Genomic DNA, 18,688 nt, shown 5'->3' on the forward strand with positions numbered 1-18,688 from the left:
GTGATGTCATCACATTTTGGATTCTTGCTCTCTCTCTGACTGATTTTCTCCTGCTTATACATTTCCGGCTCACCAGGGGTGCTGGAGCCAATCTCAGCCAATGTTCCTGGCGATAGCGGTGCACATCCTGGACAGGTCACCAGTCCATCACAGGGCCAACACACAGAGACCAACAACCACTCACACTCACACTCAGACCCACGGACAATCTAGAGTCACCAACTGACCAAAAATGTATGTCTTTGGATGGTGGGAGGAAACCGAACTAACTGGAGTACATGCAAACTATGCACAGAAACGCCCCAGGCCTGCTAACCAAACCCATGACCTTCTTGTTTCTACTTGATTGTTTTGAATTTTTCATAACTTGGACCTGTTAGTCTTTGTGGGCATTTTGTCTGTCATCTTTTTGTCTCAAAAGCACAATTGAGTGATACAGTAATGTACAATCAAGATTCCCATCAACATGCATACCTCATAAAAAGCTTGAATCTCAGGAAGTTAAGAGTTATAATGTAGATATAATGTACTACACCAAATAAAATGTGAAAGTACAAAGTATGAGATAGATTAAAGCAGTGGAACTATTGGAACAAAAATAATGTATTTTACAGATAAGTGTTAGGTATGTAAGGTGTGATTGCATTGCCCCATTATTCATGATTGACAGTTGGAGTTACAGGCTGTGGTGGGAATGATTTCCTGTAGTGCTCAGTAGTTCATCTCAGTGGAATCAGTCAGCAAGTGAGGCTGCTCACCATAACCTGCTGGCCAGCAGGTTATGGAGCGGGTGGAGGGGTTGTCCTAGACAACCGCAGCCAGGAAGTCCACCCCCCGTGACCCCTCCAGTAACATCACTGCTCTCGCAGATGAGTTTGTTGAAGTTTTGACGTCTGTTACAGAGAGATAAACAAGAGATAAACAAAACAACAATCATGCTCACGTTCACAATTTAGTTACCCTTGACTTACAGGCAAAGGGACGTCATGAATGTCGTCATCAATATCCATCAATAGATGGAGAGTTAATGGCAATACCTTTAGTCTGAGCTCAAGACTTCGGTCCTTTCCCAGCTATGATCTGTCAGGGGACAAATGAAGGTAGGGTTGTGAAAGTGTGTTGTAGCTTTTTATTTGAAATCTGATTTCAAATGAGCCAGACTCATAGACTGGTGTTATTGGACAAGATTCAACTTGTGTTGTGTTGAATAACTGAAAAAATCTGCTAGATAAAAGGAAATCTGGACGCCTTTTTAGCAACAAAATCACACAACTGCTCATTGTAAGACATGATCAAGTCAGCGGAAGTGTAGGGGTCAATTTTCCCCCTTTTGTATGAAAGGCACTTGAATGATTAAGCATCATGAGCTCTTAGCTCAAAGACAACGGTAGTGTGTTGCAGCACCGTGACCATTTTGTGTGTTTTAATGAGTACCGGAGCCTCCATGATCATAAACATGGTAGCTTTGATGCCTCATTGAAGGAGCCTCTTCAGAATGTCTGAAGGGGGTTCCTCCTTTGTAATAACAATTTATAATTCTCTTGATCTAAAGGCCCGATTGGTAAGGAGGGGAGGAGAGGAAGAGAAAGGATTTAGTTTTTTCTACTCTCTGAGATGGTTTTCAAAAATCAAAAAGTGAATTTGCCTGGAGGGTCTATCCAAGACCAAGCTTTCATGAAGAAAACATGTCATTATGCCTCATCATCTCAACACACACACACAGGTAAAGTCAAAGTGTGTGTAATTACCACTATGTCAATTTCTCCCTCACTTGAGAAGAACAATTAGTGCAATAACTGGGAAAACTGTCCCGCAGGATCTCTGGCAGAGACATGTCTTTTCTTTTTATCTTCTTTGTCTGGTCTCAGCGATGACGTGTTAAATAACTTCAGTTTCATGCTTAATAAACAATAGAACCAATCTGTTCCCATCAGACAGGATCCCTGAAAGCTGACTCAGAAGGATATGGCTCAGTAACAGTGAGGGCAAATCTAGAGCTTCCTTAAATTTCCCCTCCTCCCAAAAACAGTTTGGTCTTGCTACTTCACACAGACATTTGAATCTCACTGCACAGATCGATTTGGGCCTGTGTGCAGAGTTTTCACATTCTCTGTGCTCAGTTTCAGACACTACCACCAAATCATGGACAAACTATTACGTTAATAAGGTGTAATCCTACTGCATGTGCACTATCTCAAGAGGATGAGAGAATTAATGCAAGTATTTGAATGGATGTATTTCTTAAGCCAATGAAGCTAAACTGTTTGTCAGCGGCGTTACAGATGGAAACTACAGTTGTCCCAACAACTGTACTTATTTTTCTGGTTTTCAGACATAGCTTCTACACTACATGTACACAATGTATTTGTTGAAATATGACATAATGACCTTTCCATGATTCCCAGGGTTGATCTCTTTACATTTTAGTACCAGGAGAAACTTGTCAGGCTACGAAATTGTGACTGCACTCTGCACTGTAATGAACGACACAATCCTTTGTTAAGGTGCTGAAAGCTTTTCATAGACTTACACAAGCAAGCACACACAGAAACAATCTGTCAAGTTGCAAACAGCTAAATGTTCATCCTGAGGAAAAAGGAAATGTAAATTATGATGACTTATTTAACAAGATTAGCATGGCAAGAGCACAAGTATGATTTGAAACACCCCTCCCAACCAAGAGCTATAGCAGAACGTGTGCACACTCACTCACATGAATGCACACAAAGGAGTGTGTGACAAACTTGCCGGCGCCCCTTGCAGGGTGACGCTACAGTTGATTTGGGAATTACAATTAGATTTATGATGTGGCTGCATATGGCTGTGCTCTCTGTTTCTGTCTCTGAAATGCTGGGATTGGCTGCAGCGAGCACCGGCGCCGTGGCGAATACACCACAGCACAGTCAGTATGTGTGGCGTTACCTCACACAGCACACACGTACATACACTCACACAAGACATACACACAATGGAACAATAGGCCACATTTACTGTAATAGGCCACCAAAATATAAAGACCAAGTGGAATAACTCTACTTTGGAAACAGAAAGTCTTGTGTTGGAAATTATTAGAACCCTGGAAAGTAAGCTCACTCTTTTAGAGTAATGGGGAAAAAAAATAAAAAAATAAAAAAATACACAGCACTACCTGAAAATAGTGCACAGAGCCTTTACAAAGAAAACACAATAGGTGCACATAAAAGCCAAAGAAAGGGGACATGTTTGTAAGGAAAATCCAGTCAGAACTTTTTATTTATTTATTTATTTTATTATTATTTTTTTTTTTGATTGTCTTTCTCACCAAGTTTTATTGACACTTTTTAGAGCCACAGCTGGCTAATAAATACAATGAAATGTTAAAACGCACAATTGAATTTCAAATACAATACTCATCACAAAAATGTGTATGACCAGAAAACTTGTGTGTTCTGCTTCCGCAGGCCACAACTGACAAGAGCATGAGGTTAGGTTTTCTTTTTTTTTTTTTCAAAGAGGTCAGAGGTAATGTGACCCCTTCAGCCGGCGCTAGAGCTGCAGCAACAAAAGTTTTGCTTAAATAAATGAAATGCTAATGAAATGGCCATTTACTGGTGCCTGGCATGTACAAGGCCTCCTCCATGTCTGACTGTTCTAATTTATCATGTTGAAAATCAAACAACTTCACATTAGTCAATACTAAAAAAAAAAAAAAAACAAACATAGAATTTATATCCAGTGCTTAGGATGTGTATGACACTAAAGGAAATTTCTATGCATGAGGCTTTTTGTCTATGCATGAAGCAAAAACCAATGTTCAGTCCCAGCTTGTGAAGCTTTTCCATGTAAAAAAAAAAAAAAAAAAAAAAAAAAAAAAGCAAACAAATAAAAAAATATAAACAAATAAAAGAATTTGCCAGATATGGTCACAAAAAGAAGACCTGCGGAAAGAAGGAAAACTGCTCAACAAAGCACCCAGAAACCACGAGGTCACAGGTGTTGAAAATGGAAACATGTTGGAACTGCTGAGAGTGTAGTGAAAAGAGACAAAAAAAAAAAGCATAACGTGTCTTCAGAGAAAGAATGTGACATCTGAGTAGAATTGAGGAAAAGCCGTGCACGCCCAGCTCAAAGCTGACCACTGGGCCACACCAAGACGAAAAGAGGAACATCTCGCTTCAGACTGTGGAAAGACTTGTGTGTGCTCTGACCCGGGGGGGTTGGTGTGACTGAGACACTGAGTGAGAGTTGTGCACCTTTACTACATTTGTTTTGTCCATTCTCTTCTAAATAATTTGCTCGTGTGTAAAGTGTACGTGCAACATAGAAAAAGATAGCCTTTTTGAAATATCTCTGACCTATTAAACCCAATCTTTTTCTTTATATTTTTTTTTTTGACACAAGTTTGGTGTATCTTTCCCTGCGTGATGCTGAAAAGACATTTAAAAATATTAACAAGCTGATAAAAATAGTAAAATTTTTTGTTCTGATTCAAAACACAATTCAAAATACAGTGAAGGGATCCAGAATATTAAATTCTAATCCTACAGTAGGCTCTTCCTGGGGCAGCTCCTTCCCCTGCCCTTTGATGCTGACTGAACAGAGCTCAAGATTCACGTTTAAGACTCTTGAATTATCCGGTGTCTCACAAATTAAGCCAAAAAAACTTCTTTACCTTTAGCCTGATTGAAAGTGACAAATGCTAAATGTCCAGGTTTGGGTCACCGTACTGCACTTGCTGCACAAAGTGTTTGGCCTTGAAGAACTGTGGGCAATGTGGTTTATGAAAGCACCAATGCAGGGGAATAGAAGAGCAGCCTCCTCCGTTGCCACCACTTTGCTGCTCCTCCGACTATCCCTGAAAGCCGAAGGGGCTGCCAGAGACTGATGTGAAATGTGTGTGTGTGTGTGTGTGTGTGTGTGTGTGTGTGTGCGTGATGAGAGCACATCCTCCCTGAGCGCTGCCTGTGATTAGGCCAGGAGAGGAGCCAGCACTTACCAAATAGGATCAGACTCATCTCATCAGATAGAAAAAAATTATTGTATAAGACTTTTTGCAGCATTGGAAGTTAAGACTACAACATCCCAAGTGAATGTGAATGTAGGTTTGGCACATTTGAAGTAAATCTGTACAATGTATGGGTACTTAATAATATTAATAATAATAATCATCATCATAATAATGATAATAATAATAATAATAATAATAATAATAATAATAATAATAATAATAATAATAATAATAATAATAATAATAATAATAATAATAATAATAATGTGATATAAGGGATTTTCTCCCTTTATGTCATTGACAATCTGAAAAGTCCTACCACTCTCTTTGTATGAAAATGAACAAAACAGAAAAAAAAACACATTCACAAGCTGGCACATCATACCTGAGCTGGGGTATTTAAAAAAAAAATCTAACAGTAATGTAATATAAGCAGTTTGTCAGAAAAAAAGATGTAGATGCACTGAATTTGTGACAAACAGAAGTAAGACTATAAGATTACAAGAGCTAGGATTTATATTAAAACTTTTCAAATTTCAAGTTCCGACAGTCCAGAGTTTGTACAGGCAGTGACCTGTCAGAAAAGTCTATCGAACAAAAAACAAAGAGGGGAAAAAAAACACAAAAAAAGGTAAATACATAATGATAAAAACTAAATCACTCTTTAAACATTTAAGACCAAATAGCTGTTGAAGACCAATTCCTGATGCTTCAAAATCCATGCATGCTCTTTCCAAACCACACAGCTCGAAGTGTTTGTTGCTCATATGTTCTCTCTCACTTTTTCTCCTCTAATGCTTGTTCGCTCTGGTTAAGATTGTCAAAGTTGTAGGAAACTCAAGTTCTTTTTCAGCTGGATGTCCGAATGTGTACTCGGCTTGTGTTCACGGCTCTTTTTTTTTTTCCCATCAGCCCTCCTCTTTAGATGGACGTCCATCGATACATTGTCCCAAGAACTTTCTGAGCATGTCCACTGAGATTAAATGCTCAGTCCGCGATGCGGCATGTCCTGAAAGGTCGCTTGAAGGTCTCTGTAATAAACTATGCTTTTAAAAAGTGTTTCTGAGTATAACAGGAGTTTTTATTTTTCTATTTTTACAAACTGCTGCCCTGAGCACACTCAGTTGGCACTGACGGCCTCCCGTGTCTCATGGTCACTGCTATAGTCTGACTTGGGCTCATCCTCGAAGTCCTCGTACATGTCCATGTCGTCGTCTCCATTGGCGGGAACGCTGGGCAGATCCAACGCTCCAACTCCACCGCCATTGCTGCCTCCGCCATTACCGGGCTCAGACTTGACCCCATACGTGCTCTGGATGACGGGTATGGCTGGTTCGGGGCTGGCTGAGTTGCTGGAGCAGTCTGAGGTCAGGTGTGGGGACGGCGTGGCGGTTGTTGCCATGGTTATGGCACCTGGGTAAACTCCTACCCCACCTGGGCTGTTGCCAAGAGGAATCTGTGGCTGAGGCCTGAAAGACAAATGAAGGAAAGGAAGGAAGGAAGAAATAAAAGACATATCATCGGTTTACTAATAACTTTAAACAACTTTTTGCCATCAGCTGTCACTGTGTTTATAAGACAAGGCTGTCAAGGCTGGAAACAGGTTCATGCAGCTTTTATTAGGAAAAACATTATTTTGTGCGTTTTGATTGGGGTAAGAAAGGAATATTTCGGACCAAAACAAAATTTTGTTGAGTACCTAGACTATTGCACATAAAATAATGGGGCCTACAGTAGATTAAGCCTCTCAGGCAAAATGTGATGTATTTCCCCCCTGCTCATTTCAAACGACTAATTTAGCTAATAAGTTAGTTAATAAGTTAGCTAAACAATGGCTGACAGGGTGGATTTTAACATATTTTAAAAGTGTTAAAACTAAGAACACTTTCTTGATTTTACTCATTTCATAGCTTCCTGGGCAGTAGAGAAGAAAGACTGATAGAGGTGTGTCTGCTGATGTTTACAAAAATAAAAAAATAAAAAGCATCTGACGAGGTAACAAAGAAGGAGAAATCAGTCAGATGAGTGCAGAAGAAACATGGGATTGGCCGTGTAACACTGAGCAGATACTACTCAAAGCCAGAGGAAGTGGGCTTCTCATACAGGTGCCACGTAGCATTCATGAAGCATTCCTACTGTTATGAAAGTTTGTTTTAGTCGACTCATTTGCACCCTCCTGAGTTAAGCAGAAAGTGTGTTTGAGTTATGATCGGTCATACAGACACAGACATTGCTCTGGATTGTTCTTTTTTTTCTGCAAAACAGCTATTTTGAAACGCTACGGTGTGGTCTCTGTTTTTGGTTCTCCTGTGTAAGTGTTATAACTCTAAGTAGCTTGTAACGAAGCAGCCATGTATGAGGTCTGTGATATTCTTGCAGGGCTTTGTATAGGTGCCATTTGTAAGAAACAAATGTGGGCATTTTATGTAAACGTTTGAGAGTTGTCGCTGAGTTACAGGTGAGGAAGCATAAAGTGTTCTAACTATACCCATTCTCCCCGATAGTTCGGAGTTCCATGCTGAATTCACATATTTTCTTCTTGACTAAGCAGCTGCTAATGCTAATGCAATAGCAAAACTTACAAACAGCTGCTGTTATAAACAGATTATGAACGGCTTAAAACAGTAGAGAAATGAGAAATTAGTCCAAGAGGAAGGAATGTCCATATTTCACCCATCTGAAAGTTGTTAAGATGTTTCATTTTGGGTTCACTGAGACAGTCATGCTGTCCGCATTTCAGCACACAATAAACACACTGCATAAAAATAATAATAAAAAACCAAAGGTCAACACATCAATTTCTAATGATACCACAACCCTGACAGCTCCTGACTGATCAAATAGTGATTCATTTCAACCTTTGTACAAACTGCTTTGAACAAAACACTAATTCTGAAGGCACTTAAGATAACAGCCCAGCTTCTCATCCCGGCATGTCCCGACTCGGCTCTCCCCCTGCCAGCTCACAGCCTCGTCAGCTAAATAACCTGTTCAGATGGGGATGGAATGAGGGTAAACGTACATCACTCAAACAGGCCCTCTGGCTCCTCAAATGAGCCACATAAAGCAGGAAAATTGCTGTCACTTTTCTCACTTAACAGTTTTCCCTCCTCTGTCTCCTGAAACAGTTACAGCCGTCCGCCCTGACGGACTCATTTTCACATTAAACCCTTTAAAACAACACCGGTCTACGTGTGTGAAATGTGCCAGAAAGTGGTTGTGTACCGGCTTCCAGAAGTTATTTGATTTAACTTAGATTGAAAGTCCAGGCCTGAAGAACTGTACGCGCTTTTCTTTTTTTTTTCCCTCTTTGCTTGACCACACACAGTAAATGTGGCATTTAGATTGTGACGTCTGCTTTTGCTCTGGTTCCCTCTCAAACATCTGCTTACATTTCATATTCCACGATGTATGTCTGTGTCCAATTTCACTGCCCGCAAGCGCCCCGCATTGTCCTAATTTAATAAATGACAAGCTATTAAAAATCGCTCCTATTCAAAGCCGTGGCCTCTGGTAAATCCATCTCAAACACAGGCCACTGTGATGGCTTTAAACACATCCATGGCTGGTTCTTATTAGGACAATGCCACTGTTTTTCCCTTCGCTGACTATACTCTGAGAAATATAATGCTCTTCAGCAAATGTTTAAAGGGTTTTACAGATAGAGCCACACGAGGCTCAGAGAAGAAATTGTACTAGAATAGAATTGAAGGAAGGGCAATAAACCCTGATGGTTTCCTACAAACCTCTAGCAAAAGGTACTTAACAATTTTATTTTATACAAATTTTGACATTTCATAAAAGATCTGACATAAAAGTGAAAAAAGCCATTGTTTGCACATATCTAAAAATAATAATAATAATAAATATATATTTTTGTTGACTTCATTATTTGTCAGCAAATGTATTCAGGCTAAGGTGAACGACAGGATTAATTGTTTTTTTTTTTTTTTTTTGACTGATCGATCACAGGCACAATAATACAGTAGTCATTTTTGAGTCAGTCTGCCATCCTAGGCATGCAGCTGCATGAAAAAAAAAAAAAATGGAGAAGACAATCCAGGTTTGTGATAAATACCTGGTTCATACTAAAAGTTGTTGTAACTGAGATATTCTAATTTTTGAACGTAAAAATTTGGGATGAAAGTGAAAAAGAAAGTGGCTTACTGATTTCATATCATACTGCTTTTGGGATTGGAATATGAAATGGGTTCCTTTAAAGTTTCACTTTTAAAACCACGTAAAGGAATAAACTGCAGCTTCTTTTTTTTTTTGCGAGCAGTTTTAAAGTAAAGTGACGTTCAGGGCCAGCAGTGGCACTCACCCCACAAAGAACTGCCTCATCTCCTGGCGTCGTGACCGCATCATCTGCTTGTACTCTCCAATGCGCAGCTTCTTGCCGTCGATGATGCAGGTCCTCTTGGGCCGAGGCTTGTACTTATAGTTGGGATATTTCTCCAAGTGGATCTTGCTCAAGCGAGCCTGCTCCTCATAGTATGGCTGCTTCTCCTGGTTGGTCATGGCCTTCCAGCGAGAGCCTGGAGAAAAATGTGTCTCACTTAGATATAAAACATATTAGCATGCTACAGAATTCAGATTGTGGGCTGGCAAAAATGTGAAAAATATCCTTGCATTTGAGGGAGTCATGACAATGCTTTTGACGTGCTTTTTTTTTTTTTTTAGCTGTTTCACTGACGTTAGTTGAGCATGGGTTTGTGTAAAATAGATGAAATGGGCTCTGAGTCAGTGATCTAACAGGGCTAATGGGCCGTCATTTCAGCTGCACATTATTTCATTCAAAAGGGCGACACAGCCCTGGTCTATACATAAACCTTCAACATCTCTGGTGGTTTCTTAAGGTTGAATATTATCATTTGAACAGATGCCATTGAATCTTTAACCAGGGAAATTCAGGAGTGGTTTACACTCTGCTCCTTCTTGGCTCGGTAAGAATGACACATTGTGGACTTTATAATTTTCTTTGGTAAGAAGACCTTCTGAAGAAGTGGACAGGGCCATTCCTGCAAGAATGCAGCACATCTGTGAAGCACTCTGACAACTCATTATACACAGTCCGCCTCGCTCCTCTGTTTACCAAGGTTTATCACAAACTAGTCTCATACTTTTGTGACACAGGAAACAGGGAGGAGTTTATTTTAAGCCAGCCACCCACTCCCCTGAGTCCAGCTGTGTTATTACATTAGGAAGACATGCATTGTACACATAGTCTTGTATACACATACAGAATTGTGCACTTTGAGCTCTGCTTTTTGTTCCACTGTTACCAAAGACGGCTGATAAATATCTAGGAAATTATCTTTTAGTGCTTCCTGCCAGCAGGATTTTACTGTTCATATGTTAAACAAACAATGTTAGTAAAATGATAAAGTTTAAATATCATTTGAAAATGATATTTAGTCACAAGCCCTCTCTTTATCACAGCCCATTCAAAGCTCTGAGTCAATGAGGCCGGCATCCCTAAGAAAAATAATTTGTTAATGTTACTCAGGAGGTGCATTCACATTGAGCTCAGTGGAGCCTTGCGCTGGACGGTAGACGTCTTAAGAATATTTCCTGAACAACCGTTATGCTCAGAACTCCTTGAATGGCTATCTGTGTCTGGGAGGTTAGTATCAACACGGCTGCTTTTTAAACTGAATGCATCCATCACATTGCCCTGGCTGACACAGCGGAGCTCTGTGTGCGGACTGTTCCAGATTGAGAAACAGTAGTCCTTCTTATAGTCAGCGGAGGACTGGTGAGAAACCCCATGAACTGGAGGAAAACAGTGGCACTCTATAAGCTTATGAGGCCGACCTGTGATGACGATCAACAATCCGATGCTCAGTCTTTGATTGAGATACTGTAATTGAAAAATGCAATCCTCCCACCCCCTTTTTTGCTGATATACTGTGAGGCTCACTGTTTTTCTTCATTTCACAAAAAAAATACACATTTATAAATAAATCGAATACAGACTAATCCAAACAACATGAATTTAAAGGAATGAAAGGAATGCTTTAAGCATAAAAAAGTGACCTGCACCTGATCTGCTGATTTCCTGTTCATGTTTATCAAATAAGACTAAAACAGACTGAACTGTCAAGTTACAGATCAATGTGTTTGCAGCAAAACGACGAAGCTTTTGCACTCTGAATCCATATGACCAAAATATTGTCTGATGCGTAAATAAAAAATAGTCGAACACAAATATCATGGATTTAAGTTTTAGACTGGGAATTTGGTTAAGCGCTGAATGCAGCCTCTCCTCTGAAGTCTCACCCAGAATCTTGCTGATGTTGGAGTTGTGCATGTCGGGAAAGGTCTGCAGGATCTTCCTCCTCTCGTCTTTGGCCCAGACCATGAAGGCGTTCATGGGCCTCTTGATGTGGGGCTCGTTGCTGTTCCTCCCCCGTGCCTCCCTGAACACCCGCGCCTCTGTGATGTTACTTCCTGTAACACAAAAGAATGACACTTGCTGTAGTATGCTGACACATTCGCTGTTTCATACTGAATGACACAGCAGAGATGACGCCCGGGGGGCCCTTTTTGCCCTCTGGGGAGAGGATGTGCAACAAAGGTCCGATGGGGATTTTGGTGGGATGCCCTTGACATACTCACAAGGACAGATAGCATCTCATTGCCTATGCTTCTGTGTTTACTCCTCTGTCTCTAAACTAAAGCACGATGAGCACTCCTCAACCCCTCATTGACTGTAAACAGTGGTGCTTTATGAGAAACAGGTGGGGAAACACAAAGTTTGTTTCCTTACACTGGGTTCAGAGAAAGACATCAAGGTTGCATTTTAAGCAATTCTTCAAAGCAGGAACGTTCCAATTCGTATTGCTCATTCGATTCTTATCGTTGATGAAAATGATTTGCTACGACCAGAATTAACTACAACAGACTTGCTGTCCATCTTTGCATGCTTTTGTTTGCATACTTGCACTGGGTGGGATCTTGTGTCACAAACACGAGCTGCGGAAAAGTGGGAGGAGAATTCAGCCTCTTGTCATGTACTTGCAGGAATAATAACAGTGTAAAATTTTTGAAGAGAGTAAAATGTTGACACTGAGTGCTGTGTTTAGCTGTGGAGGGTGTCCTTCATCATCGCTCCTTTAAGAGCACAATAAATATTTGTGTTGTGCTGAATACCTGTATGTACTGACTTTCTGGCAGATGCTCTGAGACATGAGGCCCCCAGAGGTACAGGCCTCTTCTTGGTGGGGGCCCACGGAGTGGACGGTCACTGGTATTGATTTAGTCTGAACAGGATGTCACTGCTTCTTACTTTGACGCTGCTTCCGAGAACTCCTGCAACTTCTTCTTCCCTTTTCTATCCAGTTTTTTGTTTTTCTGAATTCTAAATTCTAAATAATCAAAGCCAGTAAACTAGGAAATGAATAGAAGAAAGTTTCAAAAGTTATAATTCCAACTGCTGCTTTTAGACATTGAAGCAGAGGCCCTTACCATCCAGATCTTCTGGTCTTGTCAGGTCGATGACTCGATGGACCATCTTCCCAGCATCCTCCCCAAGCTTCCCAAGGTGCTGGCTCAGCGATTCATAGTGCAGGCGCTCCTGCAGCGCGAGAAAAGGTTTGAAGGGTTACTAAAACCAAGCCTTTTGAGAAATGTGAGTTTAAGTGTACAAAGTGAAAATTCTGTGTATTTTCTGCTTTTGAAATATGTATGAAATATGTGAAATTGTAAAATGAGATTTTACAATAATCCGTCACCACTTCCGTAACTTTGAGACGTCACAGATTTAAAGAATTTGGTTTCGCTGGGTGCTTGCCAGAAATGGTCATTTGATGACTCAGCAGTCAGCCAACCAGAAGAGAGGCTCTGAGACTCTTGTCCAATGGGCTCACTAACTAGAGAGAGGCTTGGGAGGGTCAATGTAAAAGTACACTGAACTAAAACACAGGAAAAGTGAAAACTATAAATATTTTGATGCTGGATTAAGTCACCTGAAAAAAAGACACAACTAAAAAATGTTTTTTGTTGCAGCCTAGATTTTATCTTTGCTTTATAGTTGCTTAAGAAAATGAGCCATGATGTCGGTGATGTGATAAGCTAATAGAGAAGTTATAGCTGCTTCAAAGCTATGATGATCAGTGGTGTCCTCCTCGGTCTCCTATCATTATACACTCCATTTCTGTGTTTCTGTCTTCCTGCCGGCCGCAGCCTGCCCCACGGCCTTCCAGCTAAAATTACCTCACCACGCTCCAAAACTGTGGTGGAAAACATTGAGCACTCCACACAGCTACCGCACATCCACACTCCTCTGCTCTCGTCTCCCCTCTTATGCTCTCTCTACCCTCCTCTCCTCTCCCTCGCTCTCTCCCCCTCCGTTCTCCTCCTTTTTCTGGTGACAGAGGCATTTTGTTTGACGCAAGGAATGGTTGCCGGGTGAAGTCATGCCGCGGTAGCCGCTGGCAGAGTTGGTGGAACTTAAGAGCCGGTGTGTATGTGTGTGTGTGTTTGTGTATGTGTGTGTGTGTTTATAGATGAGGAGCCGGAGCGGGCCAATGTCAGCACTACGGCAGGGCTGTAATCAGGCCCACCACAGAACATGTGCCTGGGCAGTGCCATGCTCACCGCAGGAAGCAACCGCCTAACAAAGGACTAAAGAAAAGAGAGAATGACAGAGCGAGATAGAGAGCGCAAAAGAAAGAGGAAGATGAGTGGAATGGAAAACTAGTGAAGAGACAAGAATAATGTCTGAGTCCCGTTAAAAGTTTGGTGCTCTTTTGCTGAAAGTTTTCCTTGTTTAAATTCTTAAAATAATGCCACACGTTGACTTTGCCAAAATTTTCTAAACATCATAAGCAGTTTGAAACATAGCTTTGAATATTGCTGGTAAATGGGAGGAGACCAATGGAAAACTAATGCAGAGTAGAGTTAGGGTTTTGGAAAATGGACGAGGGCAGCATCAATAGAAGTGGACGGATCCAAACTACAGATTAACAGCAGACCTGGGTCAAAATCTGCAAATATTCCCTGCGGTTGGTCGACTCCACTCTACTTTAAAGTTCTTGTGGCAAATGCAATAAGGAGCTGTCTTTGCTTTGTTTAGTCAAGATTGAAATAGGTTTGGCTTGTGCGCCTGCTGGTTTCATACTGGATGGTTGCCTTCTGGAGCAGCATTATAGACCTTTTTGGGGGAGGGGCTTTTTCTTTCATGCGACTCCATTTGTGTTGTGTACACTATTGGACTCTGCTCCTCTTCTTCAAAATATACAGGCTACCTGTTAAAAATAGTCTACGTCAGTCCTGATGCTCAATTACAGCGAAGAGGAAGCTTGCTGTTCAGGAAAAACTTCACTCAGCCACTGCTGTATGTGAACGGCTTCGACACAGTGAAACTCATTGATTGCATGCTCTGATTCAGCCTTGACTTGGGTGATGATGAAATCAAATCAGATTTATTTGTATAGCGCCAAATCATAACAAAGTTACATGAAGGCACTTTACATATAGAGCAGGTCTAGACCAAACTCTGTATAAGATTATTTAAGGAGACCCAACAGATTCCCGGATGAGTAAGCACTTGGTGACAGTGGAAAGGAAAAACTTCCTTGAAGAGGCAGAACTACCTATCGGGCAGAACCAGGCCATCTACCTCGACCGGTCAGGTTGAGATGAGTTCACTAACCAAGGACTAAATTAATCAGTCACAATGAAGATGAATTAAACCAAGTAAAAAATGTAGATTAAAATCTGACTGAAAAAAAAAAAATGTCAGGTTGAATTTCAGCTACAGATGAAAAGTGATCTGTACAAACAAGCCCTGCAGAAACAAATCACCATCTGTGCTGCTACAGTATTTTTAACACACTGTTTCTTTCACTGGGTCTGGAGCCCAATAGTGCTGCTGAATGTATATTTCTAAATTTAAGAGACACCCGACTCTTTTTGTTCCGCCTGGTCTCTCCTGGTCTTGGCGTTTGCGTCGCTCCACTGTTGCTAGGGTAACACTCTAAACTTTGCTCTTTTTTTTGTGGGATTTTTTGTGTGTGTGTGTTTGTTTTTTTTGTTTTTTCATCCACACCGTATTGAGCTCATTACCCACCGCCAGCATGGTCTGCCTCCAACTGACCCGCAACCGTTTACTGTCTCCTCCCGGACCAATCAAGTTTGGCAGCCTCCTCAGCGCCCCCCTCCCCCTCCCAGGGTCCCTCTCTCTTCCTTTTTCTTCATGGCTCTCTCCCTGTCTTTCCTCCTCCAGACTTTGCTGTGTGCCGATAGAGCTGTCAGTCAAGCCCGTTCGGTGTTTTTTTTTTTTTTTTCTTCCTCCCCCCTCCTGCTCCTTTTCACCATTCCTCCTATTCATAGCCCTCAACACCCTACCACCAGCCCACCACCAACCCCCCACCCTGAAGGCTCCAATCTCCAAAGAAGTAGACACTCAACAGTCTATTTGCAGGTGCCAGACTCCGCTTTGTAGTATACATTATTATAATGTATATCATTCAGGCTTCAAATGCAGCAACATTATGTCGACCTTTAATCAAGACTTGGAACCGTCTGAGCTGTCGGTTTCACAGGCTCGCTTCCTACAAAGACCAAACTTACCAGCGGTGCCAATATAAACGTCTATACAACCATTTCCTCCCGCCTCTCCTCCATCCAGACTTTTCTGCTCCTCCAACAGAAACTCCAAGCATGCTGACCGACTTTATTCAACAGGACACACACACAAAACACTGGGCTACTCTAAATTAAAGCCTGGAGAATGAACAGATCTGGTAAACTTCAAAACGGAACAAAATTAAGGGAGATATGTGAATGTTAAAGAAGAACTGTGAAGAGTATAGAAACACATAGATAAAAATAAAAATAATAGATAGTAAATAATAAGTCAGAAGAGGGGGTTCAAATTCATTAATCGTTAGCCTGGCTTATTTGATGACTGGTACTTTTTAATTTAATCAAAAATTTCATTTCAAATATGCTGGCTGCACAGACATACAAAAAAAAAAAAAAAATCCACCTCCCCACCATTGCTTTTTCAATCAGGTGTTGAGTGATTGTGTGCATAAATGGCCTCACACAAAATGCGAAAACAGAAATATAAAATCTTCCTTGTAATTTGACCTTTACATTTACAATGTCTTCTTCAAATTCCTCCTCGTTCACCTCCATGTTCACCTCCTGTGGAAACTGAAACAGCGCGAAGCTCTTTTTTTTCCAAAGTAGAAATACTCCATTTTAAAGTTCCTGTACTATAGAAACAAAAATATTCATGCATCTTTGGTAATGAAGCATGTTTAGGTTTTATAGCAATTATTTGGAAACGTCAAATTACTGAGTCCACAAAGGAATTCACACAGCCTGTATTCACAAATTGAGCTTTAAAACCGGTGGTCAGGATTTCCGTAGCTTTGTGATGTCCCCACCGTCAGCTATGCTCCCTTTTCTTGCTAAGGCTGTAAATGTAAAGTACAACTACACTAAGATGGTTTTTCATTCTTAAAAGCACAAACGTATCTTCATATGAACAGCAAAACCTCAAATAAAGCACAGGAAGTGTAATATTTGGAAATGCAGGTCCTTTACGCAGATTTTGAACTTTTATGTGTCATTTTTTTTGTTTTTTGTTTAGTTCGAGTGAAAACTCTAACATGGATGATTTTTGGTGTTTTCATCCAAGAAACTGATGTTTTCCTTTAAGTGGGTTTAGGGAGTGTTTTGTGGCTGTTTAGATGAAAAAACATGCACCATCTTTTGCGTACGACACACACACAAACATACATACATTCACAAAGCCACACAGTCATACACAGTGGCTATTTCAGTGAGCTTTGGCAGCCGCAGGCCAGCTGGAAGCAACGTAAGCGTAAGGTGATACTCAACAATGCCACTAACTGGCCAGGCCTCTCGTCTGTACACCAGCTATAATGACATTAACATGGCCAAGGCCAGTACAGAGCCAGGACACACAAACACACACACACACAGTGCACATGATCACTTTCAACTCTTACAAAAAAGTTGATGTCTATGTTGAACACTGCGAGACAAAATACACAAACAGAAAGCGAAATAAACACAAACACACACTCAGACGTCACTGGGACGACTCCCTTTAAGTCAAATCAGCTGAGGCAATAAATAGCTCAGCATTCAACATCACTGTGAGATAGTAATTTACAGCAGTTGTCTCATTCCCTCCAGAGAAGCCGAATGTGCTGCGTTAGTACAATGTCATAAAACAAAAAGACTTCAAAGTTTCAGATGGGAGGATTTGAGTAACAAATTTATATGATGAACAGAAAACAAAACACAAATCCAAGGTAAAGAAAAAGAGCTGGTAACCTCCCGAGGTGGAACGGGTGAGTCACACTCTCAGTATCCAGCAAGTTCCATCCATGAATTGTTTAAGACAGAGCAAAGCCTTTGAGAGCTTTAGAGAAAAAAAACACTCTCTCTCTCTCACACACACACACACACACACACACACACACACACACACACACACAAACTCCTCCATCCCAAAGAAAAAAATTATGTATTTAAAGCTAAGAGAAAGAGTCTTTGAGCTGCTGTTGTTAGGTAACGAATAACAAACTGACAACAAACACAGAGACCCGCTGTCATCCTCGAACCGGAAACAATTACTTTGAGACTTTCCAAATGAGCGTTTTATTAGGAGGCATGGAGCTATAAACCAAATTACTGCATTGCTTTGGTTTTGTCTTTATAAAGTTGGAAAATGCAGAGCTCAAGAAGTGTGTCAAGCTCTCCCTGAAACACACTCACCTTAATCTGTGATCATTTCAACGGTAAATGATTTATTTGAAGCACAAACTTATTTGGGAACATTTCTGGGATATGATATTGGTTGGACCTGCAGCAGACAACTCACATTAGACCTTAATAAACAATTTATTAGTATAGGCTGTTGTATAATTTATGTTTATGAGCTTCTCGCTGTTTATTGGTATAATGTCTCATAAAAAAAAATCAACTTGAGACTGAGGATAAGTACAGCAGAGATATATTTTGCCAGATTTTGGATGTTTTCCTGCTGAAGATGCAAGGCAAACAAGTCCAAAAAAATTCAAAACAGCCCATCCTTGGAGTGCACCAATCATGACCTACTTGAGGTTGCTGAGTTCAAAGTCTCCACCCCTAAAATATTCATGAGTTCTTCTCCTCCTCCTTCTCCTCATCCTCCCAAGCAACATGGGATCAATTGCACAGGAGAGCCTGTCTAATCATGTTCCCTATTTTACTGAATGTCTGATCCGTAGAATCTGTGATTGGCTGATCAGGCTGATTGAAGATGTTTTGGAATATGGATTTCCCCGTGGATATAAGATCCTGGTACAAAGGCTCTGTCTCCTTCATCCAGAGAGAGAGAAATTAGCTTGGGGAAAAGGTGAGCATGGGGGGTTGGTGGTCTTGTCCCTGTAAAAGACCCTCTAATTGGACTAAAACCCTGAGGCCGGGATCCCCCTCCAGGACAAGTGGAGTGACGGACTCCATTATGCACACACACACACACACAGCGACTAAACTTAACACCATCTCCTCTCCAAAAAACACCCACTCAGTCTCAGTCAAGGCAGGCACACAAACACACTCACACGCCAAAACCATCACTTGTCATTGGCCCAGCTGCTGCCTCTTCAAAGCTGTTGGCTTCTGGGTGGCCGTGGAGATGAGAGGCAAAAAGAGAAAGTTTTCAAGAAT

At 41.0% G+C, this 18,688-nt stretch overlaps 1 protein-coding gene across 7 annotated transcripts in view; it reads right to left on the reverse strand.

Annotated features, from left to right (window-relative positions):
* Positions 1 to 3,497: 3,497 nt before the first annotated feature.
* The window catches only part of LOC115056509 (transcription factor SOX-6-like), a 103,694-nt gene continuing 88,503 nt past the window's right edge, over positions 3,498 to 18,688 (reverse strand). For 4 of the 7 annotated variants that reach the window (XM_029523001.1, XM_029522998.1, XM_029523002.1 and 1 more), the window contains exons 13-16: positions 12,458 to 12,566; positions 11,270 to 11,440; positions 9,312 to 9,525; positions 6,108 to 6,456 (exon numbers count right to left, since the gene is read on the reverse strand). In XM_029523001.1, the coding sequence (XP_029378861.1) occupies positions 6,108 to 6,456; positions 9,312 to 9,525; positions 11,270 to 11,440; positions 12,458 to 12,566 (843 nt within the window). Of the gene's footprint in view, positions 6,457 to 9,311; positions 9,526 to 11,269; positions 11,441 to 12,457; positions 12,567 to 18,688 lie in introns of all 7 variants that reach the window. The other 3 variants (XM_029523004.1, XM_029523003.1, XM_029523000.1) reach the window with 1 other exon arrangement.

This window comes from Echeneis naucrates, chromosome 16, assembly GCF_900963305.1.
Source record: "Echeneis naucrates chromosome 16, fEcheNa1.1, whole genome shotgun sequence".
Lineage (NCBI taxonomy): Eukaryota > Metazoa > Chordata > Actinopteri > Carangiformes > Echeneidae > Echeneis > Echeneis naucrates.